We start from the raw sequence: 25,584 nt of genomic DNA, 5'->3' as shown, positions 1-25,584 counted from the left end.
CAGCAAGATGTTTTTCACAGTGTAATAGAAACCACACTACCTCGTGTCTGTTTGTTTTAAATTTGGAGGCTTTTTCCTTAAAAAAAAAAAAAGAAAATCATTAACAACCCACAACAACCCAACTGACAAACAACAGCCAAGTACACACAAGAGTTACTGAGGCGTTCCTTCATTTCTATCCACTACTACAGCCTTTATGAACAAAGTAATTTCCAGCTTCAACACATCTGAAGATGGAATTTTCATTTAGTTCCCCTCCAAATATATTTCTCATCATATACTCAAATATTTTCTAAATCCCACCTTGAGTGTTTTGCATTTTAGATGGACCAAAAGTAATACTTTACTGTATATTAATGAACTCACTTAAAGAAGAAGCACTATTGTAACTCCACAGTTAAAATTGCTTCATGGCCTCATAAAGATTCACTTCTATACAAAAAAAGTATTTCAGAAATCAGAAGCCCAGAAATGACTCACAAATGTCAATGAAGTAGAACTTCAGGCCGTGTAGGGGAACAGAAAGGCAGCCAGCTCAAGTAACAGGTAAATAAGAAAAATTCTAGTTAAATTGGTCTGTTCTTTCTGTGCTTACTAAGAAAAAGCTGTTGCACTTAACGAAGAGAAAAAAACATAGTTCTGTTATTAGCAGTCCATTATTTACACCATCCAAGTGCTAGCTTTCCACCCTGTACACAACAGTATCAGTCGACTTAATTCTCCTGTTCACTGAACTCAGTGATGTTCTGCTCCCACAGAAACAGCTCTAGAGGGGTGATCTTAAAAATGAAAATAAAAACTAAAAAAAAATCACAGCGTAGAGCAGTCTGGATTCGTGTTTATTGAAGCCAGTAACTAAAGATGTCCTTATTTTGCCAGCACTAGAAAGCAAGATCCCACATGACTGCATACTGCACCTGGTTAAAGCCATACAACTGGACTAAGGTTTGTCTCATACATTTGCAGTCCAAATTGGAAGTTGGAAAAAAAACAAACAAAATAAACAACCGCCACCCCACCCTGCTCCACCTTCCTCCCTCCCCCCAAAGAAACAAACAAAAAAACCCATTAGTATACAGGACAGTAAACTTTCATTTACAGCATGTATATTGTTAAGTTCATGATGTACAGAGCAGTCACTTTCAACGCAGTTAAATTAAATAAAATACGAAATTCAGTTTAAACAGTTTTTTTGTTTTTTTTTTAAATGCCAATAAAAAAAAAGTGCAAACTTAAAATCAAGCAGCATAACCACAGCATTTTTATGGAGGGCCAATCTTTAAACTTTTATATTTGCTTCAAGTTGAATAATTTCCTTTTTTGTTTTCTTAAACATGAATAGTAGATGCAGTCACCGTAATGCACATAAATACAGTCATATAATAGTTTAAACAGTCTACCATACAAGTGTATCTGCAAATAAAATGAAGTTTCACTTGAAAATGTAAAGGCTGTTTGCAATTGGCCTTTGGTTCCAATGCTTGAAGACACCAGAAGAACAACTGTGCAGCCCACCAAAGCTGGCAGACTTCGGCAGCCACAGGATGCTACATTACTTACAACTCTTCTGATAAACTAGGAGCATTCACTTGCAATTCGAAACTGGAAATCCGTTTCTGTTTTGCCAGAAGCATCTTTCTGCAAAGCTATTAAGTTACTATACATTATCAATTTTGATCAATTTTAGTACATTTAATACTTCCATAAAACTGGGAAGTATTTCAGTTGTAAGTTTTAGCTATATTGCTAGAGAAAGTGCTTATCAGGTTAGATGGCAAAAACGCAGTTTTGGGCTGAGGTTCTCAAGCTCTATCCCATTACAATCACACACTTTTCCAATTTTCCTGTCATGCCTTTGATGTTTCAGTCTCCAGCCTCAATTCTCTGTGTCAGACAGACAGAGTGTAATTACTTCTGGTGTGGCAACTTGCAACTGGCACCCATTACACCAGGAAGTACATCTACATACCCATCGGCCATCCACAGTCTCAGTCTGTTATCTAGATAACTGTGTAACTTTAGGTCATACTCCTTATTTTAAAAAGTTTAAAAAATATATTTTCAACAAAACTGGCACAATTAACATGCTCATATTAACGGTTGTCAAAGAGGCAAGTAAATACTCTTAGCTTCCTAGATAACGTTTAGACAGACTTACATGAAGAACAGCCTCTTGATGTTACGTAGGATTTGAAGTTAACATCCAGTACTGTGTTAGTGGTCAATCTAATTCTGTATATTTAAGTAACAGTATGTATTAGGGAAGTTATACCCAGACATCAGATTTAGTACAACAAGTTTACACCAACAGAAAGTAAACCCCGCGTAATTCAAATTGTGGTTTTTCCCTTCAGCTTTAAGAGCACAGAATATGCTTGGCATATTTTCAGTTTCGGGTAGTGTGTACATGTAAAACAAGCATACCGTATACAAAATCAAAAGTGCCATTTCAGTAACCATAGCAGTTTTGTCCTTACAGAAGGATGGTTTTGTGTGACCATGGACAGAGCTCCGTCACAGCAACGGGGACAACCATAACCCACCTTTCCAAATGAAATGCTACATTAAAAAAATAATAGTACAAAACAAGTTACTGACTATGTTCTTCGCGTACACATTCGTGCTTGTTAGGTTACCTTCAGAACTGGAGTTGGCTGCACCTGCAGCAGATGCGGTTGGAAAAAGGGCCTTGAAAGCTTTTGAAAAACTTCCACAGGTGTAAGGCAGGAGTCAGTTTTCACTTGGTAGCTCGTATTTAGTTACAAAAAGTAAGAAAAAAATGCTGAGAGTGTTCTGTAGCGCATTTCATTATGGGAAAATGATACATCACCGACCATTCTTCATAAGCCTCTTGGCATAAAAAAAGGCAGAAGCTATCAGGAAACAGGACTTAAAATTAAATACAAATTGCCATACTACGGATTTAAAAAAAAACAAAAACAAACAAACAGTGACTGTTTGTACTACAGTGCACAATAAATTCAAGCACCTTCTAAAGACACATCACACGCTGTGCCAGGCACTTGGATCTAAACAAGTTTAAGTTTCTCCCTTTGTCAGCTACACCAGAAAGGGCATCCACACTCTGAGACTTTTTTTTTTCCTAAACTAAAACAAGATTTATAACAAGAATAAATTCCCATGATGCGTAGTGTTTGGCCTGGAATTCTCCAATATAAAGTAGTCTTTTTTAAAACAGTGATTATTTACCCTATGTGAAACACAGGATTTAACAACATCGCTCCTCTCCAGTCAATCCAACGTTCTTGTTTCTTACTGACTCAATTCTGCTTCCCTTTTAGGGCTCCATCCCCTACCTAGGCTTCTTTCACCTAATTAATGCTCTGTCACATCACCACCACCTTTCCAAGTACTTAACACATTTGCAAACATACAAGTGGCCAATTCCCGTAATTCTGGTAGAGGATTTCATTTCTTTCTTGCCTTACGTGCAGTCAGAAGCAGTATTTTAGTAATAATTCTGCATCTTGCTTCTCTGTGCTCTTCACAACAGGAAATGCAGCTGCACCTGCTTACCTCGAAAACCAAAAGAATTGCCCTATATAAACTCTAAATGGTTATCTTATACAGAGGGATTTTATATGCAAACTTCCTGAATGTGCACTTTTTACTGGGACAAGGCAATGACATAGTAAGCTCATTTCCCCTGCCCCAAGAAAACTGATAGCATCTGCCACAGCAGAAAATTCCTGGTCTTATCAGATCAATATACATAGTTATTTGGTCATTTATTTATGCATTTTTAAGCGCTATCAAGCTTCATTCTCTGTTGGAGGAGAGCTTGTTGTTACCATAGAGTCTGGCTTGCGAGTCATCCTATCCAATTCCTCTTGAACATTAGTCAAAACTGTTTTTTGTCCTAAAAAGAAAAAGGACAAGGTTAAAGCAATCTACCTTCCAGAAAATATTTTAACTGATCAGTACATGCATTCATAAGATCATTTTTTACGTCAATTAGTTAATTGCTTCTTATTTCACCACCTTCCCAAGAACACAGGGGCCTTGACTAAATACAAGGTAACATCTACATAAAGACTGACCTAAGATTTGATTCAACACAAAAAATCAAAATGCTGAATTATACCAAATACAAAGCATGAAAGTATCTGCAACATACGCTAAAGCAACTGAGATCTTAAAAACAACCGCATTTAGAATTTTCTATAAAAATTAACTGTACACAATTCTATTATTAGTATGTATAGCAAGGAGTCTTTCAACAAAGACTTCAGCCACAAGCTCTCCTAAGTATGAAGGACACCTGCTAGAAAAATCACATTTGTTTGGTCACACTTATTCCTGATGCGTTTTAATATTAAACAACAACTCTTTCATGTCTGCAGATAATGCTTCCCTTAAAAAGGGGGACATGAACTGTGTATTCATTTAATATCTCAGAGCCATCATTTCAAAGGACTTCTTCAATTGAAAACAGACACACTGAAGCATTTCATGGAACAGCATATCTTACATTTTTATATTAGACTCAAAGCCTTTTAACAATTCTCCCACTAAACTACAGTTTAATTCCCTCATTCTGAAAATTATAAACCCACAGATGAATCGATCATTAAAATTGGAACAATATATTCTAAAGCTCGCAGCATACAAGCATTTACGATTAAAAACCTGTATTTTTAGACAAAAAAAATAGATTATATAACCATGTGCAGCTTCCTTACACAGCCAAAGAATTTAACAAGCATCTGTTTTCCAGTTCAAATGTGTGTGAAATATTAGGTGGATTTTTTCCAGGGTACATGCTGAAAACATTAGGAAGGCAAGATTTGACTGCTGAAGACTTAAGTGTTTTTTTTTTCCAAAGTACAAAGACTAAGTTAAAAGGCTACTTTTAATCACTGCACAGGTTTTAGATTTAAATGCTGATCATAAGCCACAGTATTCTTAATAGCATCTATTCAGCACATCAGTATTTAAACAAATTAAAAAAAAAAAAGTAATAAATTTCCAATTTCCAATACAAAAAATTTTCCTTGTAGACTAAGAACACTCTGATTTAAATAAATACGAACCACTTGAGCAAAAGAAGGTCTAAACATAAACCATGGCTTTGTTTTTAATACAACAAATGGACCGTATCATTACAGTTGTCTCCTGCAACTACCTCACATCACACATGAAAAACACTGCCAAACTACTGAATGATATGTAGTTTTGCACACTCCCCATTAACACTGTCAGAGATGATCGCCTTTCGAATGAGAAGAAGCAAAGGAGTTGTTATTAAGAAAATTCCCCTCCATCGTAAACTAAATTGATATTAGCTTTCAGTTTACAAGAATATAGTCAAGAATAGTAGCAGCCTTAGTCAATTAAGTGTGTGCTATCCAATTGTATGTCTTCTTATTTCCAGATTAATGAGAGCTCGGAACTCCAGTTCTTCATCTGGCAGGGTGAAATCAAATCTTAGAAACTGAAAGTATCTTGTGAACAGAAATGAAATACTGAAATCTTTCGTATCTGTAGATGCCTAAGGAAATAAAACGTTCATCACAGAATCCATCATTGGATGCTTTCTGAAGAGTCTATGTCTACAAATGGAAAAAGATAGTCCAGCAACATTAAAGCAAATAGGACAGGAGAAAAACTGCACAGCGTAGGAATGAATAAGATGAATATCTACCCACATTATTTTCTCAAGTAAGACATGGGACAAAGCAATCAACCAGGCTGATCAGTACGTTGAAATCCATAATGTCTCTCTCAACCTATGACAATATCTCAATTTCAACCACAGGATATTTACAACTGTGGGAGAAACAGACAACCTCTTAAAATATAAATATTTTTAGTGGCAATCTTCAGAAGACTTAGGGCTCTTAAAATAGTTCAGATTAGATACTTAAAATCCTTACAAATATTATTTTAGTACTATTATTCACATGGAAGAGGCTGCCTTAATTCAGTCTTCCTAACCCCACAAGTCATTCTAAGATAGACTCATCAACCCTAACACAAAAGAACAAGTATTCAGCTGCCTTTATAAACTCAACAAGAGCTTTTCAGACATCGGTGTTAAGAGTCCTTCTTACCTTCTCAGCAAAGTTTAGTCATATACTGGTAGAGTATAAGATGTGAGAACATCATCTGACAAGGAACAGGTATATTCTCTTGTGACTGAAAGCCGACAGGTCTGTTCCAAAAGTGCGGGGACGATTGTGAGCTACCAACTTGATACAGCCAAGAAAAGCCAACTGCAATCTTGTTATCACTCAGGAGAGGGACATCCGCCAAAGAAAGAGAAATGCTGTTGCAGGCACTACAATGAGATGTATCTGGAGTGCTGCACACAATTCTAATCACTTATGTTCAAGAAAAGATAAGCCAATGATGGCAAGTAATGAAGAAGAAACTAGCAGAGAAAACAGAGCTCAGTTTTTATCAGAAGGCTAGAAACTCATCTAATTTAGTCTAATAAAGAGTTAAGAAAGGATGTGTGACTGCTGTCTCTAGATGTTTCATGAGAAAAATAATCTATTTAAATTAGAAGTTAATGCTGACCAAAACAAAACAAAAAATAGCCATTAGTCACCTCTGAGAACTCCTGAAGGCACATTATGTTCTAGAAAACTAAAAGAGGAAAGTTCATTAAAACTAGTTAGTTTTTACTCTAGTATTTGTCCATAGAGCGCAATGATGGTTTAGATGTTTACAAACAGCCTAGCAGTACAATAGCATGGATCTGTTACCAATAAGCTGTGTCAAGGCAACCAAATTTCTTTCTATGATAGGATAACAGGTCCTGTGGAGAAGGGAGAAGCGTTCGATATCACATCTCACATAACCTTCATATAAGCTAGAAAAAACAGTCTTGATTTATTTTATTTTTTAAACTGTAATTCATAAAATTACCCATTAATTATCCACACTACTAGTCAATATTTAAGAACAGCAATCTACTCTGTCCAACTGTTGAAGTTACCAGATATGCAGGCTAGCATTCTCAAAGAAACTACAAAGGATTCTGATCAACAGAATTAGAAGTAAAAATTATTTACATAAACTGCAAAAGAATAGAATATTTACATAGAATGCAAAAGAATAATAAAATACTGCTTTATAAATATTCAGGTAATTTAATAAAGACTAGAAAACATCCTATTAGGATGCAGCAATTGTATTAAGCTGCATTGCTCTAACAAAAGTCGATCAATATCATAGAGCCAAAATATACAACCCTGGCATCACTCGTGATGGATAAACAGGAACACAATACAACACAGAGTGAGTAATTTCTACTTAAAGCTGACAAAGCCTTGTCTGAATACTGCAGTCACATCTGAGCACCAAAAGAAAAAAGTCACTTGTACAGACAGACAAAAGTACACAGCATAAAAGTCAGAATTATCAGAGCCATCAAAACACCTTATGAGGAAAGGCTGACAAGTGTATTTCTGCAGTTCAGACAAGAGTCACAGGAAAAGGGCCAGTAGTGTTTAAATATGCAGAAGACTGCTTGGAAGAAAGAGAGAATATACTCTGTCTCTCCTGAAAATGGCAAATAGTTCTGGAATAGTGATATACTGACTATAAAACAGCAAAAAATAATAAACTAAGCTCTGGAATAGACCTCCCAGAGAGATGACACTGCATCTATCTCAAGTATCTTTGGTTTGGTTGGCTTTCATGTGCTTTATTTTTTGTTGTTGTTTGCTTGTTTTTTCAAACATCACTCAGGGACTCCAAAATTGATTCCACTTTGTATAAAGAACAGGAATGAAACAGCCTCTAAAAACTATTTCTAGTCTTATTTCTATAAAAACAGGTAAATTGACATTGAAGTAAGTAATCACACAATGCTGAACTGGGTGAAGCAGTGTTTAATGGGAGAGGATACTCTATTTTAGGACTTTGTAACGTAGATAAAATTATATAATGTAAATGAAATGGGGCTATATAATACAAAAGCCCTTTTATTTTTACTTATGTAATAAATTCAATAGAGATCAAATTAGAAGATTTGCAGAATTAATAGCAAATGTTGGAGAAAAAAAAAAACATTAAAAAAAACAATAATAGAAACAGAGCTACAAAATACTGGCTTTCCAGAAGCCAAATTCTAGCCATTTTGGAGATTACAGTGTATGAAGTGCCTTGTGAATCTCTTCCCTACAAGTCTATAAATAACTAAACATACACACCTTATTTTAATTCTCTAGAAGTAGTTTCAGTTCAAATACACACTCTCCAACTATTCTTTTAATAGCTACATCATCACTGTCTGGCATCAAACCTCTTTTGCATCTCCAGTTCGGAACATTTGGGCCTTACACTCTCCTCTAAGCATTATCAGAAACTGCGAGTTGAGTCATTAAATTAGACATGAATTCATATATCTGGGATTAGAAGCAGAGTATCTAGCAATAATTCTGGAAGTGAGGAAGGCTCTTGAGTGTACAGTGTGATGGGAATGCCAAAACTAAAAATGAACAGTAAAGCAATCAGCAAAGAAGTGAATTTCTAAGATTGGCTGGAACAATCATGCACTTTACAACGCTCAGTTCTGTACAGATACTATTCTACTGGTTTGTTTTATTTTCATCTAAAATACTGTAATTGCTTATTAATAAATATCTCATACAACGCAGTCACAGGCATATACACAAAACAAATCCACTTGATCAGTTGTGTTGAATCACAATAAAATAATAATTATGAGATAACTTCAAGCTGTTGTAATACACAGTACATTGTAATTTGAGGGACGAAGAGATTTCAATAGTTCAACAGGAAACTCCATTCTAAACCCAGTGAAAGGCTCTTCTGTTGAGTAGTAGTCAAGTGTTAAGAAGAAAAGGAACTCTAATGTAAAAGATTAGCACCTTCTGAATACAGTCAAGAATCAAATGTTATTTACATCCTTACAGTAAAATTTCACTCGGAGAACTGAGTAATAACAAGTTTAACAGAAGCCCTGAGTCACAAAGTTGTAGTAATAGAGCTCTTTAAGAGAACTTCAAGTGCACATTCTGGCACTGCACAGTCTGTCATGATCTGCCACTTCACTTACCAGCTCAAAAGATACAAACATTTAGGCCAACGTGGGTCAAATAAAATATTTCAAATACGCAGTAACAACCCCAATACCTGATTTCTTGGCTGTACTTTGCACTCCTCCAGCACCAGGACTTCCAGGAGAGCCAGTCTTTTTGCTCAAGAGACTGTTAAAGAAACTAGCCAAGACACCTTCACTTGCAGCATTATCTGATCAAAACAAACACACAAACAAACAAAAAAGACAAAACATAGTTGTTATTTAGATGTTAGTTACTGCTGGTGAACTTATTTTTTCCCGTACATAGAAAATACTAACAAAACAAGGAAATAAATCTCAAATATAGAAAAGAATCATAGAACAGTATCATAGAATCCTTAGAATTGGAAGGGACCTCCTAAGGCCATCTAGTCCAACTCCCCTGCAATGTACACAACTCCATCAGGTTGCCCAGGGCCTTATCCAGCCCTACCTTCAACAGAAAATTACAGTCTTCAGGGGATTTAGTAGAAGTACAAGTTTAACTGGGGATTCCAGAATAAATTAAGTATAAAACTGTATGGACTTTAAACCAGTCTCCACTCTTAATAATCCAACCAATGCACAAAAAACGTACTTAGGCAACATAAAGGATCAATGTCTTTCAACTAAACCTACCTGCTTGGAAGTAACAGAACTCTACTTCAAGTCACACGAATGACAAAATCAAACAAAAAAAGCCTGGATTTATGCCATAAATTCATTCTTGTTATCAAACTAACACAATACTACTAGTGAATAAAGTCCAAGACCTTTCTTTTTTAGCAATGTTTTTTTTCTAAGGGATACAACACACAAAACATAGTAAGATGCTAATTCATACTTTTGATATTTGGATCTGGTTTCTTAACTGACGTTATTGGTGAGGCACTGGGTACATTGGCGGGACCGGCTCTGCCTTGAGTTCTTGGGGATCCTGCAGGTCCTCTTGCAGGAGATTCCTTAAAAAACAGAAAAAAGAAAAAGAAAAAAAAAAGAAATCAGTGTCACACAGATCAGAGAACAAATTAAGTGAATCAGTTACATAAACTAAATGCAACATTAAAAAAAACAACTTCCATATTGGCACTGTATTCTATACACCAGGGGGAATAAATAAATAAAATCAACATGGGTTATTTTGGGTCTGTGCCTCTACTAAGAGAAGGAATGAATCAGTGCATGAAATTTTCAGTTCAATAATCAGATATTTCTGTTTCCATAGCTACTTAGAATGAATTCATTTTTAAGTAATATTAAAATATTATCAAATATTTTGTAATTTTCTGAAGTTTGAAAAGATTATATACTTCACATTTATAACATGAACCTCTACAGCTTAGAACCTCTCTCTTTTCCCTAGAAAGAAACAAAACACCTCCTACACTTCTCCTGGATCTACTTACTGATGCTCTTGTAGGCGTTGCTGGCTGTTTGGCAAGGAATGACTGCAAAAAAAGCATATTAAGAATGTTAAATATATTCCAGGAGCTACAAAGGAATAGAATATATTGAAGTTCACTACCTATTAGTTTATTTAATCATTCACTTTTCTGCTATTTATAGACTTCTTCTTCAATATTTATATAATTCCGAACTTTACCACTAGGAGACGGCTAAAACAAATACATTTCCTTCAGTCCTTTGTCTTACACAAACATTTCAGAACCACAAATCAGAATCAGAGACACTCAAGTCTTTATAACCTTTATGACACAATCAACTACATAGAAAAGTATTATCAGTTTTCTTTTAAATAACAGAGCAGTTCCTATTAACAAAGGAAAATAAGACACAGCATGGCTAAATTTGACACCTTGAAGTCCTTCAAGCCTCCAGGAGTAAGAAAACAGCAATGTATTTACACTTGTACAGATCAACTTACGCATGTTGTGGAATTTCAAGCAATCTTATTCTTCTCCTTTAGAATATATTTTGGTTTTGTTTTCAGCATAATTTCCTTTCAATTTACCAACACAAGTGGCCATAATCTCTACTCGTATGCATAAAAATACATGCAAGTCTTAGCTCACAATTACATTTGGAACTGCAAAGCTGAGAAGTCATTATCTTGTAAAGCAAATGAGGAATGGAAAACTGGAGGCAAATAACAATGGAGAGCTTAAAGTGAAGTCTTATACAGTTAGACTGTTTTTCTTACCTGCTGTTTCATAAGAAATACTTGCTCATCTTCTGCTGCCAGCTCTTTATCATGGACCAACTGATGAAAAAAAAAAATTAAAAACAGAAAATGATTTCAACTTTTTTTTTGGCTTGGTGGTCAACAGCAAAGAAAAGGAGACAGAAGTTTAGCACTGTTACTTAAAGTAACTCAACTTCTTTCACACATAAGAGAAGAAATATGGAAGAAGCTGTGATTAGAAGATATTTTATGTGAATGAAGTTGCCTAGCAAGGAAACCAGCCTGTGGAAATTCCCCTCAGAAGAAGAGTATTTGATAAGTCGTCATATTTGTCTTTTTAAGATCGTTTTCAATCTCATCAGCATCTTTCAAATACCTGTTTTATTATCTTACTCTGTAAAACCTCAGATTCAATCCCACAGCTCCCAAAACCACTATGCTGACCCTTAATCAATTTTAACAGGTGATGCAATTGCAAGAAGGGTTAGCACTAATGTCAGTGATACAGTAATACACTTTATTCTTTACCAATGTCTGTTTTTATATAACAGCCTCAAAAGCACTTGTGAAATTGCTGAACTCACACTTCCCAAAAGGTTCACATGAAATGGATGATTCTGGACTGCCTTTGATTCACTAGGGTGAATAATTTCTTTGTTTTAGTATCTTAAATTAGTGGAAAATAAATGCCTGAAGGTTCATGCATTTAGATACAGAAAGAAGTATATAAAGATTTTCAGAACTGCTGTTAGCAACCATTCAAGCAAACTGTACTTATTTAACAGAGGGGAAAGAGTTTACCTCTTCTTACCTTTCGTACAGGAGGTTTTGCAATGAAGTCCTCATATGCATCGTCTGGTTTCACTGTTGTGAAGTTTTCGTGTAAAATGGCAATTTTCTTTTCATTGTCCCAACCAGCAGGTCTATGAAAAGAATTGAAGGGAAGCTTTGTCTTTTGAGCCACAGAAATTACAGATACAGAGACACAAGCCACTCAAGTGCACATATTGTTCTTTCCAGAGCCAGCTGCTATGCTCCAACTGTCTTTTACCTGAAGTCACAAAAATCAAAGCACTTCAAAAGTGGCACTTTTAAAAGATGTTTCCAATTCGCTGGATGCACAACAGGTTTATGCTGAAATCCCTCAAGAGACTTAATTAGAGTCATTTTTGTTTAAAAGCAAGACTGAGAACATATAGTGAGATGTCTAAAAATATTTCATAGGTATGGAAAATGATGAAAGACAGCAACACCTCAAGTCTCATTTGTTTCTTTAAATACTATTTTTAAAGACTAGTTTTGTAATATGAAATCTTTTCATTAGAAGAAAAACATACTCACTTAAAATATTTATTTAAAGGTAGTGTTCTTTCCCTTTTTTCTAAGTTAAATTTATTATAGTATTTTACATTCCATTTCCAACTTAAGAACATAATACAATAAATTAATTCATGTAGATCATATATGTCTACATAATGTGCCACATTTAATAGAAGCAATATGCTTCCACTGTTGTACAATTGACTTACATAAAAACTGCGTCCTTTTCTACCACTAAGGCAGGTGTGGTAAACTGAAAACCATATGTTTTATGTACAATGTACTTATACAACAGATCAAGGTTCTTTTCCTCCTTAACTGACGTATAAATCAAGGCAGCTCCATCTAAGCACTTATTTAAGGAAAAAATACATAGGATATAGTTTTAAAATTATATTAGTAATTTCAAAACAGGAGTGTAATGGCCTCCTACCTATTAGACCCATGTATGAGAAGCAATTAAAGACAAACTGTCGCCACTCAGCATTTGGGGAGAGAAAGGAAGGACACCAAGAGAAGACTCATGATACTCTCACTGACATTCAAAAGTTAAGTGCTTCCCAGTCACCTAACTTTGAAAATCTGCACGCTGTTACTGTATGCATTTTTAAATACCTTCAAAACAAGAAATGCTACATAATAAACAGCTAAATACAACTTTAAAGTGCAGTTCCTCAGATTAACTTTATGCATAATTCAAAATTCAAACATTATTTTCTTGCTTCCAGATTTCATAAAATCTCTACAGAGCAGGAAAGGATACACTGTAAGCAGAATCTACGAATGTGGGACTGAATGAAGTCGAAATGCTCCTCTCTGTAATCGTGCTCCTTCTCTAGTACACTCACTGCATCACACTGGAAGAATGGGACAAAGACAGTATCAGAAAGAAATCAGCCATTTAATCCCAGCACATCTCCACCTTTTCCTTAGTATTACAAAATAAATCTCTTTATTATTAATCCAAAATAAACTGTGCACGGCTGTATAGCGCACACATTCTAACAGTAATTAGATGCTTCCACAGTAGCAAACAGAACTAGAAACTCACTTTTGTACAGACTACCAGCACAGGAATACCAAGGTTGTGTGTCAGCACGTTCTCTCCAAGTGGCAAAGAAACACTTTCATCCTCTTGGCCAGAAGAAGGGCCTCTTCTCTGGGGTGATCCCTGGTAGCCTTCTTCGGGTTCTACATACTCTTGAAACTCCTTTATAACTATGAGAGTAAAGATACTCATGAGACAAAGCAAAGGAATGAGCTGTTATTTTTAGAGCAGAGGTAACAGGAGTTAAAATATTTTTTTCAGTCACTAACTTGAAATCTCCTTTTTTTTAATGTTTTTCTTTAAAATGAGCATTCCAGACAAACACAATGCAACTTCAAGCCTCGCTGCTTCTTCAAACACAACTACCCCAAAATTTACAGCAACCTACATCAAGTACAATTTGCAGATGTTACAAACCAGCAGCACTGGTTACACAAATGCACATTCCTCAGCTCAACTCATTTCATTACAGCGAAGCTGCCAACAGAAAATGTAAATTCAGTTTCACAGCCTAGTCTACATTCAGTGCAATTTCTATCTGGTCTTGCAACAAAAACATAGTAAGAACGTAAATGGACACTAAAAATACTATGTTGAAACAGCTACTCTTACAATACTAACCTTATAGACCATCATTTAAGTTTCTGTTACTCTAAATTCCTGTTACAGGAGTCAAATGCCAGAAACATAAAACACACACTGTGTAAATACAGACTCAAGGACATCTACATGTTACCGAAAGAGACTCAACTATATTCTCAAAACTACAGCACAGCCTGCAGAAAGCAAGATGTGTTCTGTCCTTCCACTTTATGGCAGAGCTGAGGGTTCCACTGATACTGAACACCATCAAACACTGAAGCGTCTAAAAACCAGTGTTAGCACCATTTGCGAAGCAAAGTGGGACCCACACATTGCTTTACCAGACTGGGTTGCAACTCCTTGTGTGCCACAGACCAACTGCCCCACAGCTCCACCACGTGCTCCCATGAAGGTGCCCTTATTAGACACATCCTCAGATGCAGGGTGAGAGCAGACCGTACATACAGTAAGGAAAGCTCTTCCACAAGGCTGAACCACCAGCACATTCACAAAGAGCCCGTTGTTCGGAACACTCAGCCACGTGACGGGGCCATCTGATACCTCTGAGGTTTAGGAAGTGGTAAAAACTCAGCAAAGTTTGTAATACAAAGCCTGCAAAAATGAAGTCACTGTACCTTTTCTAAATAGGAAATACTTCTGTGGCAGAACGAGATGTGGATGAAAGGACAAATCAGAAACAATTCTGCCCAAAGCTGCACAAACAGCAATCTTCATTAGAAACAAACATGTGTCTTTCTCATAAAAAACAAGAGCTCCAGTTCAGAGCAGTTATAGAAATAAATACATAAACACGGATCACTACGGAGTTTCAGTCACCAACTCAGAATCTCACTGGAAACAAGGAATTCCCTTTTTTAGTAATAAAAAAGAATCTGGTAACTTCTAAAGCTGGGCAGGCAGTGCCTTCTGCTGGAGAAGGAACCAAAGCATTTTCAGGGAGATGCCCTCCATCGGCACTGCCTCATCCAGCAGCTGGACACAGATATTCCATTGTACACAGTGAGCTGCGTCTCACTCTGGCTGATCCATGTACCAGGGAGGAAACCTTTGCCACGGAGCGAGGACTGCACAACCCACTGCTGCTGTCCACTGTCAGTCCTGCACACGGCCTGCTATCAATGCAGGGCCAGTGCTGAGAACTGCTACAGAACACACAGTTTCAGTTCGCAAAGGTATTGCTGAATTAGTAATTACGGATAAAAGCAACAATTGGACTTTGAGCACAGAAGCACCTGCTCCTGCGTCCGGCTGCTTTGAGCCATTTAAGCAAAAGGTGGTGGGTGCTGGAGCAGTTTGTCAAGACTCCCCTTCAACTCCAAGCTCCATGCAGAACTTGAATCAAAGTAAACCTGCATCACAAGTGCATCAAACAACCTCTTGTGAACAACTGCTGGTCTTGAACACCTCCAAGGACGGGGCATCCACAACCTCCCTGGGCAGCCTGTTCCAGGCTAATCCACATTAAGGAATGCCATTCTGTAAGGTACAGCCATTCATTCACCCTTTTTTGTTTTAATGAATTTTTAATTTTACAAATAATCACTGGAAGTTACCACTAAGAGCAGGCACTGCTCCTGTCACAGAGCAACTGATGGGAAAGTCACGTATGAGAGCAAACAACTATCCTACAGAGTGACTGAGAGAAGCAGCAGGATGGATGCTCTGCAGAGAAGACGAAGGTCCCGTTTTACCTGCATGCCCACAACGGACTGAAGTTCAGCGCTCACCCACACGATGGCAGCAGAGCCCTATGACCGTGTCAAACACGCAGCTCACACGTTTTCCTTTTCCCTCCCTTCTATCAAAAATAAAGACATGCCAGGGATGTCTCCGGTGCTTCCATTTATAACTGTCCATGGCAGCACTCCTGGGACATCTTCTTGGTTCCTGACATTCGGTGATAACTCTGTGCCATGACTGTTTCTGACTCCTCCACACAGTGAGTTCTTAGTCAAGGCTGAATTCACTTTCCTGTTCAAAAGTCAGCTTTAGCAGCACATAGAACTCCATGTGTATTTTGACTGTGATAGAATTCAGCGCACTTCCGAAAATGCAAAGCAGGTTAAAGGCAGTGTTTTGAAATCAAACTGCTTTTCCATCTACTGCTTCTCAAAAATCAAGCTCTTTCCCTTAGTATTTTTTAATACAATCTGATGTTCAAATCACAGATGGCTCCAACCAGCAAACATATACTTTAACCAGCATGGTGTAGGCACAGGCCTATTGGGAAAGCAGTATTTAGCATTCAGGAAGGGGATCAGCTATAGAAATACATCTGAATGCCCACACGCCAAACAGATTACACTGCTCCCTAAAGTGAACTTAAGGAAGCTACGAGACAGAATTTGCCGAGGTGCAAACACACCACTGCAGCCAGCAACCAGCCCTGCAAAAAACAAAGCACCACCAACAGACAGCAGTGCCCACCCAGGATCAGGATCCATCTGTACTTCAGCTGAAAAGGAGCACGTTGCTAAGATCTTTTCCACTGAAGGAATTTATCTCAAAGTAATTCAATCTGAATACAGAAAAAAAAAGTCTTTAAAAACTCTCCAAATTATTTTAGAAGAAAAGAAGCTGCAGGAAGCAGTGCTGCAGCAGTGACTGCTTACCAGTGCCAAATTCCTTCCTGCCACAGTTACGCCAGGGAAGAAACTAATTTATACAACATTCCTAAAGTCACAGGGTAAGAACAGCCAGAGTGAGACGTACCAGAACCACGGCCTCAGGCTCATGAAAGGCAAGGGCAAAGAAATACATTGGGAACGTACACAGTAAGGAATGGAACCTGCCTTGGATACCACAGGAAAGCAGACAGCTCTGTTTGCTACTGAAATCTGACGTTTTAATAACACGATTCTGTGTGGTTGACTTTTTAAGAAATGGTCTTAAAAAACAAACCAACAATTATCAGAATCTCCCAATTGCAAAGAATTGAGACAATTCACCTGAAATTTTGCAAGGGATCTTTTAAAGCCTAACAGTCCATTTGAATCAGCGTTATGATCATAACTTCAAAGCAACTGTTATTCAAAGCATTCTCAAAACACTGACCAGAAGAAATTAATCGTTACCAAAGAAAGCAAAAGGTTAAACAATAAAGCAATAACATAGGGATGCATAGACTTACACTTCTGTTCCATATCTCTCATTTCTTCTGGTGGAATTTTCAGCTTATCAATATGTTCTTGCAAGACACTGGCCCATTTCTGTAAAGACTCCATAACAGTCCAAGGTCTAGACATATCCGCAACGAAGACTACAATGGTGTCCTGCAGGGATTCTGCAGAAATAGCAAACTTCAGCAGCCCTTTATTGTATAAATCTCCATCCAGAATCCAAACGTTACAGCGAGTATGATCTGAAAAGAAAAAGCACAGCTGTAGTTCAAAGGATGTCAGCCTGCTGCTTTGCTGACCTAGGAGTAAACAGAGGCTTCTTCAGCGTTACAGGAAAGAGCAGAGCCCAACTACCAGCAGATCCTGTCAGTTCCACACAGGTGCACATAGAAATGCCTAAATTAATAAGTAGATGCCTCCATTCAAACAGGTCTGTTCTTGATTCAGAATTGTTTTAACATGTAATAGCAGTTCCTTGGCTTTAATTATTGACAGGTGACACAACAGCTTTTAGATATCACATGGCATTTCTCAATTTGAGATAAGTATATGGCGAGTAAATCAAGCACCCATCTAACACACAAGTAATGCCATGTTCCAAGGGGGGTGGGCACAGCTGCAGTCAGTCAGAAAGCTTTAAGTGTCCCTCAGACTCTGCTTAAACAAACCAAGACATCTCACAACAGAACTAAGCTGCAAATGAGATACAAGCAGTAAGCAGCTTAGGTCTCTAGCACAGAAGTAGGAGGAGTCAAACGCAGGATAAATGTAAAGCCTACCAAACTTTAAAGCTATCTGCTCTTAATTCACAGTGACTTAACATTGGCTTCTACTTACAGTCTGTTCATAGAATTAGTACAGGATGAAAGATTTGGCATTTTGGTTTTTGTGCTTCTCCCCATAGTGCCTAGATAGTGATCAAACAACTTCTGTTGAAATGCAAGGGGAAACAGCCTGCCAGGCAGCAAGCATTCCCTTCAGACATGAACTCTGCCAAGAACACAAGAAAGTGAAAATGCAGCATCATCCAGTAGTGATGCATCAGGCGCTCTGGACAACCAAGTCTAAACAAATCACGTTACCCTCAGAAGCCTCCACCGGAAAAGACTCAAGTCCCTTTACTGTATCTAGGAGACTCTCAGTAATCTCTCTCTGTAGTGTTCTCCATTCTATTCCAGATGTCCAGAGGGAACAGTGGGTCTCCACAAGCATTAGAGATGAGAGGTGAATTATGAAATACATGCACCCTGCCTGCAAGCCAATCCCTGCAGAACACAGACTTTCAAATCTGCTACTGAGCTTTAAGATGAGTTGTCCCTGCATTTCCTTGACATGTGTTCCAAATCTTTCAGCTGCACAAAATAAATCCAGCCTCTGTGGCTGTCAGAACTTCAAGAAAAATGATCAAAAAACGTTGGCTCTAGAAAAAGGCAAAAATTTGACTGAAGAAATTGGAATAAGAAAATAGCACAGAGATATACACACATCCCCTGCTAATTAGGTCTTGAATAATATTACAGAACAGTCCAAATTACAGACAGATTACATCAAGATGCTGTACACAGACAGTCCTTCTTCTGTATCTCTATAATCCTCCTACTTAGGTACTGCAAGATATCACAGGGCATTCAATCATCACAAAGGACAACAGTTATGCTTCTCAATTCATTAAAAGATCTCACTGCCAACTGGGCACTTCAGAACCATCTTTTGCAGTGAACAGACAAAATAATTGGTGCATATTTAAGAAACACACCGTTCATCAATTACTTGTCCCCTCTCTCCCCCACACTCCCTGATATCACAAACAACTGTCACAGTATTGGACAATGAATCAAAAGCTATTGGAAGGCCTCTAGGGACTGAGGAAAAGTCTGGTAGAAGTTTGGCAAATAATGTGATCACAAATACAACCACACACAAAACCTCTGCACAGGATTCTTTTATCACAGCCGCTCCTTTGCACATTCCCAGAGGTAGAAACCTACCGGCTGGTAACAACTGCAGGGGGTTTCTACGAGTTGGAGGTTCTTGAGACACAGCTAACAGAGCAATGCCTTCTTCAAGCGACCATGAGACTTAGAAAACTAACTGAAATCTGCCTATAAGCTATAAAAGTTCCAACTCTCATTAGCACTTCAATAGTTTCTCCTGTGGTGACTGTTTCAACCACAAAAAGGACTTTCACATCCTAGCAGGTAACAAAATTCAACAAACAACTTAATTCACTGATTTGCAGCCACTTTTGTAAGCCAATAACTAAAGGCTGGAAAGATTCTGTTTACCAAACACCTTTGTCCTATGTAAGGGTTTAGTTTGTACTCAATATCTAGAACACATACTGAATCCAGAACGCACAGTGGAACTGTCACTCAGATGAAACCAATCTGCCAAGACTGGAAGCCGAACCCTCACATAAGTGTAACATAACAGTGGTGTTTTCTTGCTTTTTTTTTTTTTTTTTTTTTAATTAAAAGACAACAGCATATGAAAATAAAAAGTGAAAGGTTTTCCTCCCTTCTCACAGTAAAAACACAACCAGCAGGTATAGCTTGGGATTTTCAATTACTATATTCATTAGAAAGCTACAGCGCTGCTTGTTCACAGTTTGGCAAGGATTAGAAGGCAAATTCAACTTTGTCAGCACCACGTCAAGCTCCCTATTAGTCACACGATGTGAATGTTAACTGGACCTTTCATCGTGCCTACGATACAAGATGCCAACACAGAGCAAATAATTACTAGATCCTGCTGGAGTAACAGGTGTTACTAACTAAAGACTATTACAATCACTGCTCAGATTACATCTCCAAATCCTGCCAATACTTTATCCTTAAGCCTCAAAAAGGGTTTTCCATCTTTGATGAATTTTACTTTAGAAATCTGATTCTGTGAAGTGCAATGACATTTCCTTTATTCGAAATGTATCAGTGCTAATTCGATATCCTTTATCCAAGCCATAGGTGGAAGAAAACAAGAAAATCACTTTCACTAGAATTAGTTTATAAAGATGTTGACAAAAAAAACTTCCCATTAGAAACCATTGTATCAGCAGCCCTTGGCTCTCGCTGGAATAACCAGTTCAACTGGAATATGTACATGGTATGACTGAGGCTGGTCCAAACCTGAGGCACAAAGAAAAAGACTACCTGATTTTCTTACAAGTACGAATGACTGCATCTCACCTGCACGTTTGGCACAGCCAGAGCCAACTGTATTGCAGGGGTAATCTGAAGAAGGGCAACTGAAAGATCTCTATGGTATTTATAATTGCCTGCTAAGCCATACGACATTGCTACAAAGCCAGCCACCTGAACAGCTGATGTAGTTTATTTCACTGACCTGCTGCACACCCCCTCTTTAACTGTGACCCATCACTCTATGAGACTCCAAAAATCTACTCCAGAAATAAATCTTGTAATAAAATTATGCAGATCCCCCCATCTACATCCTACCAATTCAGACAGCTCTCAAAAGCAAACAGACTCACACAGACACAAAGACACCTGCTCAACACAAAGGCAAAAAGTTCAAACTTACAACCCTGGGAAATGCCACTAACAGAATTCTAGGGCCTGAGCTCCAAGTGTGCTGAGATAACTCTACAGTTAGAGCTGTAAGTACTTTCATCCAGAACTGAGGTGCCATGTACATAGAAGCCATGTGCTCAAAGGATACCGTACCTTAGCAGAATTCTCTCTCTCTTCCTCTCTCTCTCAGTACTGCTGGTTCATGCCTTAGCCTAGGCAGAATTTGGGATAATACCCTGAGGAGAAGATCTTTCAGGTAGAAGAGGTCCAGTACTGAAACTCTAAGTTATCCCTAGAGATCAAAGCCGGACGTGTTACATCAACCATCTAATGCTTGACAGAAACAGAACCCAACCAGCAGTGACATGCATTGCGTCACCCAAGTCAGGTATCCACCACTGCCAAGAAACAGGCAGCAACAACAAAAACAAACAAGTCAGTGGGCACCTATATTAAGCACAAAGGTGACTTTAAAATTCATATGCATCTGAGTAACTTTTCTTACGTGAGCAGACAACAGTAAATCGTCACACAACAAGAAGCAGCGACTCCTTCAAACATAAGTGGAGTCAGATACAAACAGCCTTTAAGGAGTACGACAGGAAAGGGAGTGGGAGGGGGAAATAAGGAACAACACAGAAGATTTCCTTCAGATCTGCAAAGGGAGCTAGGAAGTAGATAATGACTCGGCACTATGACATGGAAATAATAAACTCTTACGAAAAGAAAAAAAATGGGCTTACAGATGTCTCCCAGCATCTGGGAAAGAAGCTGACAAGACCTTCTTCACCCTAATATAGAGGTTAACAATGTTGACTTGACACCCCTAGACATAAATCCATATGGTTTGCTAGTCTCAAGTAGACCAGAGTACAACAAAAAGCAGATATCCTCAAAAATGAGTACACAGCAGTCAGCTTCTGACCGCCTATCTCCCATTTCCTCATGGCTTCCAAGAATTGTGGGACAGTTATAAAGGTTTTATTCCCAAAACTGTATCCAAATACATACACACCTAAAGCAGCCAAAGGGTTAAAAAAACAAAGCATGTACTGGAGAAATCAGAGTGTTAACTTCATCTGTTACGAGGTCCTGACCCACTTTGCTATTTATTTAGCTTGCTGATGACGCTAACAAGACAAAAAGGAAAGACACAGATATTATTAGATCTTAACACATCTATTAAAGGGATGCATGAAGACCTGAATTATCCAGCTGAGTCAGCTAGTCAAAAAGGTTTTATGTTTTCCTGCTACACCACTGCCAGAGTTCTCACCACAAGCCTCTCCAACCACCACAAATATTTATCACTTTCAGATACTCAGGAATAGCCCCAAAACATTTCCTGAGTAGGGAAGTACTTGAGGCTCAATACCACCATTAAGAACATCACATCTAACATCTGTCTGCTCATAATACCATCTCCTTTGTAGCTGCCCTAAGCTTGGTATCACACAGCATCTCCGCAGCCCTGGGGTTCCTTCATTCTGGTGTATTTACGCAGTCCTGAAGAAGATGACACACAGTGAGAAAGCATATAAGGGAAGGACCTCAAGCAGTAAGGAATGGCCTCAACACTGAAAATTACACCACAGAACATTTTTAGCAACTGTAAGATTAGGCACCAACTGATGACACGGGCAGCGTGCTCATACATTAACTGCGCTGAACCCAGTATCTAAAGACAGTTTATTACCACATGAGCACAAGACCAATCTCCATAACAACCAGACACATACGGTACTTAATAACTCATGCAAACCTTCAGTACATTTCCATCCCCAAAATGCCACAATAGGATCTTCCCAGTTCATCTTTTTTTCAGGAACACAGTCAAACCACCATCACTGCTTCTTCTTCCCAGCTACAAACTCAGAAGCAATGATCAGGAAGACATCCATTCCCACTTTTACGGGAAGAAAACTAACACGGAGGTTCAGTAGTTTGCTCAAGTGACACAGGCAGATTTAGGCGCAAAGATAACGAGCTCACTCTTCATCTGTTCCTGTCTCCTAACCTTCAGCAGAACAGATGAAATGAGATTAGTGGCATTCTCACCATTAGACCAGCCTCTTGCTTCGCAAACACTAAGAAAAAATAGCCATCATCACCAACAGCAACAAAAAGGGACAGCGAGAAAAGCTGCAAGTTGAACAACAGAAATGCAAACTCTGACTTCATGCTCTGTTCTTTATTTATTCAACTCTAACTAAACGGCCCAGCTACAGTTCACCAAAATTCCACACGCTGCTCAAGAAACCAAGAAAACCTTAAACCCTAAAATCCACGTTCAAGTTTGATCTGAAATCCATCTGAAATTCTGATGATGTGTCAGCATCTTTCTGGAGCTGCAAGGCAGTTCTACCCAATGACAATATATCTGCTTGTAACTCAATACCAGCATACTTGTCTACCTTGAAATTAATCAGATCCTGAGCTATATCAATAGGTCAAATGCACTTCTACATCATTCACAGGTGAAGCTACCAAACAGACAAGAAGTAGACCAAATCCAAACACAAAATGCCCTCGGCTTAAGAAATCAATGTACCTTACAAACCATACACAACAACACTGGAAACAGCTACTTGGGTGCAACCCGAAGTTGAAGCTATAGTTACATGAAAACACATCAGCTACTTAATTACATAAACAGATTGCATACAAGACGACCTTACCATCTCTGTCTTCATCGTGAATATTCAGATATAAGTATTCCAGTCCTCTTCCTTTCTTGCCATGTTCTGCTCCCTGTATTTTAGCCATAAGCGTGGTTTTACCTGAGCCATCATCACCTGCCAGTAAGTTTTTACAGGAAAGAAAAAGACAATTTCAGAATTAACTTGAACAGAATTTAGAAACACACCTGGAAACTAGGAGCCTTCTTGTGCATTTCTGGCCTATACCGGCTGGGCTTTCTTCTAGCTGAATCCAATGGCTTATACCACAACAATAAGAAAGAAGCACCCTGCTGTCTATCAGCTCCCATTATTCAAATATACACTATAAGTCTAACAGCATAAACCAAAAAGAAAGTAAAACTGCCAGCCTGGAGAAAATAATACCACAGATCACATTACAGGAGCTAATTTTATCTAAGTGATGCGTCAGTGTGTTCACATCATTGTTCCCAACGTGCTTTGCCTCCACAGAAAGCAGCCGGGCCTCGTTCCTGCATCTGCTACTTACCAAAAACAAGGATGTTTTTGCCAGAGGGCAGTTTAGATCTCGACCGGGTGGAAACCTCGCTCAGTATCGATGACCTGGGAAGGCAGAAGGTGTGGTCAGGCTGACAGCAGGGATACACAGCCCTGACAGCACCCCGAGCTCCACAGCCCCACACGGGCTGGGGTACACTCACCCTGTGTACAACCCAGCTCTGACACAGGTAAGAATTTCAGCTCATCTCTAATGTCTAAAGAAATAAGTCACCTTTGCGAGGAGAGCTGATACAATCCCTACAGCACATGCAGTGAAGTTCTCTCTCTCTTAGCAGCAGTCACGTCACTGCAATGCATTACTTTCCAATTGATGACTAACTCTTCCCACAATCCATTACTATCTTTCACTCACATATTTTTCTTCCGTTCTTTTCAAGCGGTAAGTGCCTAAAACAACACCGCAGCCCCCAGCCCGCATCCCGCCGGCTCCGGCTCCGCACTCCTCCGTCTCCCCCCGTGACGCGGCCCCATCCCGGCTGCAGGGCTCCCTGCGGGCCGACCCTGCCCGCGCCCCGCCCGCTCCCCGCTCCCGTCAGCGAGGCCCGATCGCGGCCCTGCCCCGTGGGATCGGGGTGCTCGCTCTGCCCCGGCCCGGCCGCGGCCCGTGGCTGCCCCCACCCGCAGGTGAGCCGAGGCGGCCCCGCACGGCAGGGCGCTGTGCCGTGACAGACCGGGATGCCCGGCAGCAGCCGCCCAACCCTCGGCCCCGGCCAACACGGCGCGGAAGTCGCGTGTCCCCGTCCCGGCCGCTCACCACAGGTTCTGCCCTTCCTCCTCCTCGCTGGTGAGGTCGGCACCGCCGGGCCCGTCCGGCCCCAGCAGCTTCTTCTCCACCAGCACCGGCGCCATCTTGCCAACCACCGCCACAAAGAGTGACCTCACCCAGGCCCGCCGAGGACCCCGCTCCTCCCTCTCCCCGTCCCTCCCGCACCGCCGACCCGCCGCGCTCCCGGCCCCCACCCGCACAGCGCCTCCAGCCCCGCCCCGCCCCTGCCGGCTGTCAGCCGCCCGCAGCCCCGCCGCGTTCCGATCAGGCGGCGCCCGGGCAGCCCCGGCAGCGCCCCCCGCTCTGGGCGGTGCCGCGCTCTGGGCGGGGCGGTTCCGGCAGCGCCACCTGGTGGAGGCGGACACAGAGAGACAAGGGAGGGAGAGAGAACCCGCTGTGCAGCACGGAGTGACGGCACGGATAGAGCGGGGATGGAGCGGGGTGACCCAGAGCGAGACTCATTAACACACAGGGGTAACATTCCCTTAAAGTAAAGACGATTAGCAAGTCAGACCCTACGGCATTTTTACAGTTGCGCGAGTATTTGAGTAAGAAAAATGAAGTGCAAAGGATGAAAACCATTAAAAAGACCTATTTTTTTTATATCAGCATCATAGCAGTTTTCAACTCTACATTTGGTGCTTTCTGCCATAGATCTACCCTGTCCCACACAAAATTATTTGCAAATAAGAATGTAAAAGATTGTTCTATAACCCCTGTTGTCTCAAAGCACCCAATGCTGTGCCCAGCAGTTCCCCTCAGCACGTGGATTCCTCCAA

The 25,584-nt window shown here is 39.5% G+C and overlaps 1 protein-coding gene across 3 annotated transcripts; it reads right to left on the bottom strand.

The window, feature by feature from the left end:
* Positions 1-818: 818 nt before the first annotated feature.
* On the bottom strand, positions 819-25,081 carry DYNC1LI2 (dynein cytoplasmic 1 light intermediate chain 2). Of its 3 annotated transcripts, XR_004308644.1 has the most exons (14): positions 24,794-25,081; positions 24,008-24,081; positions 23,497-23,613; positions 17,300-17,530; positions 13,570-13,736; positions 13,282-13,375; positions 12,728-12,863; positions 12,010-12,121; positions 11,217-11,276; positions 10,462-10,503; positions 9,900-10,017; positions 9,130-9,246; positions 6,075-6,784; positions 3,769-3,880 (listed from the first exon to the last, which is right to left on the bottom strand). XR_004308644.1 is itself a non-coding variant. In XM_015873980.2 (13 exons), exons 1-13 carry the CDS (start codon positions 24,886-24,888, stop codon positions 3,774-3,776), a joined length of 1,470 nt encoding a protein of 489 aa, XP_015729466.1. In that variant the 5' UTR covers positions 24,889-25,081; the 3' UTR covers positions 819-3,773. The 3 variants fall into 3 exon arrangements, 2 of the variants coding, with proteins under 2 accessions (XP_015729466.1, XP_032302922.1); XM_015873980.2 differs by lacking the exon at positions 6,075-6,784 and having other exon boundaries at positions 819-3,880; XM_032447031.1 differs by lacking the exon at positions 3,769-3,880 and having other exon boundaries at positions 6,074-6,784.
* Positions 25,082-25,584: the final 503 nt, after the last annotated feature.

Source organism: Coturnix japonica, chromosome 11 (genome assembly GCF_001577835.2).
Source record: "Coturnix japonica isolate 7356 chromosome 11, Coturnix japonica 2.1, whole genome shotgun sequence".
NCBI lineage: Eukaryota > Metazoa > Chordata > Aves > Galliformes > Phasianidae > Coturnix > Coturnix japonica.
The sequence above is the reverse complement of the archived record's forward strand: the minus strand, read 5'-3'. Positions and strand labels throughout refer to the sequence as shown.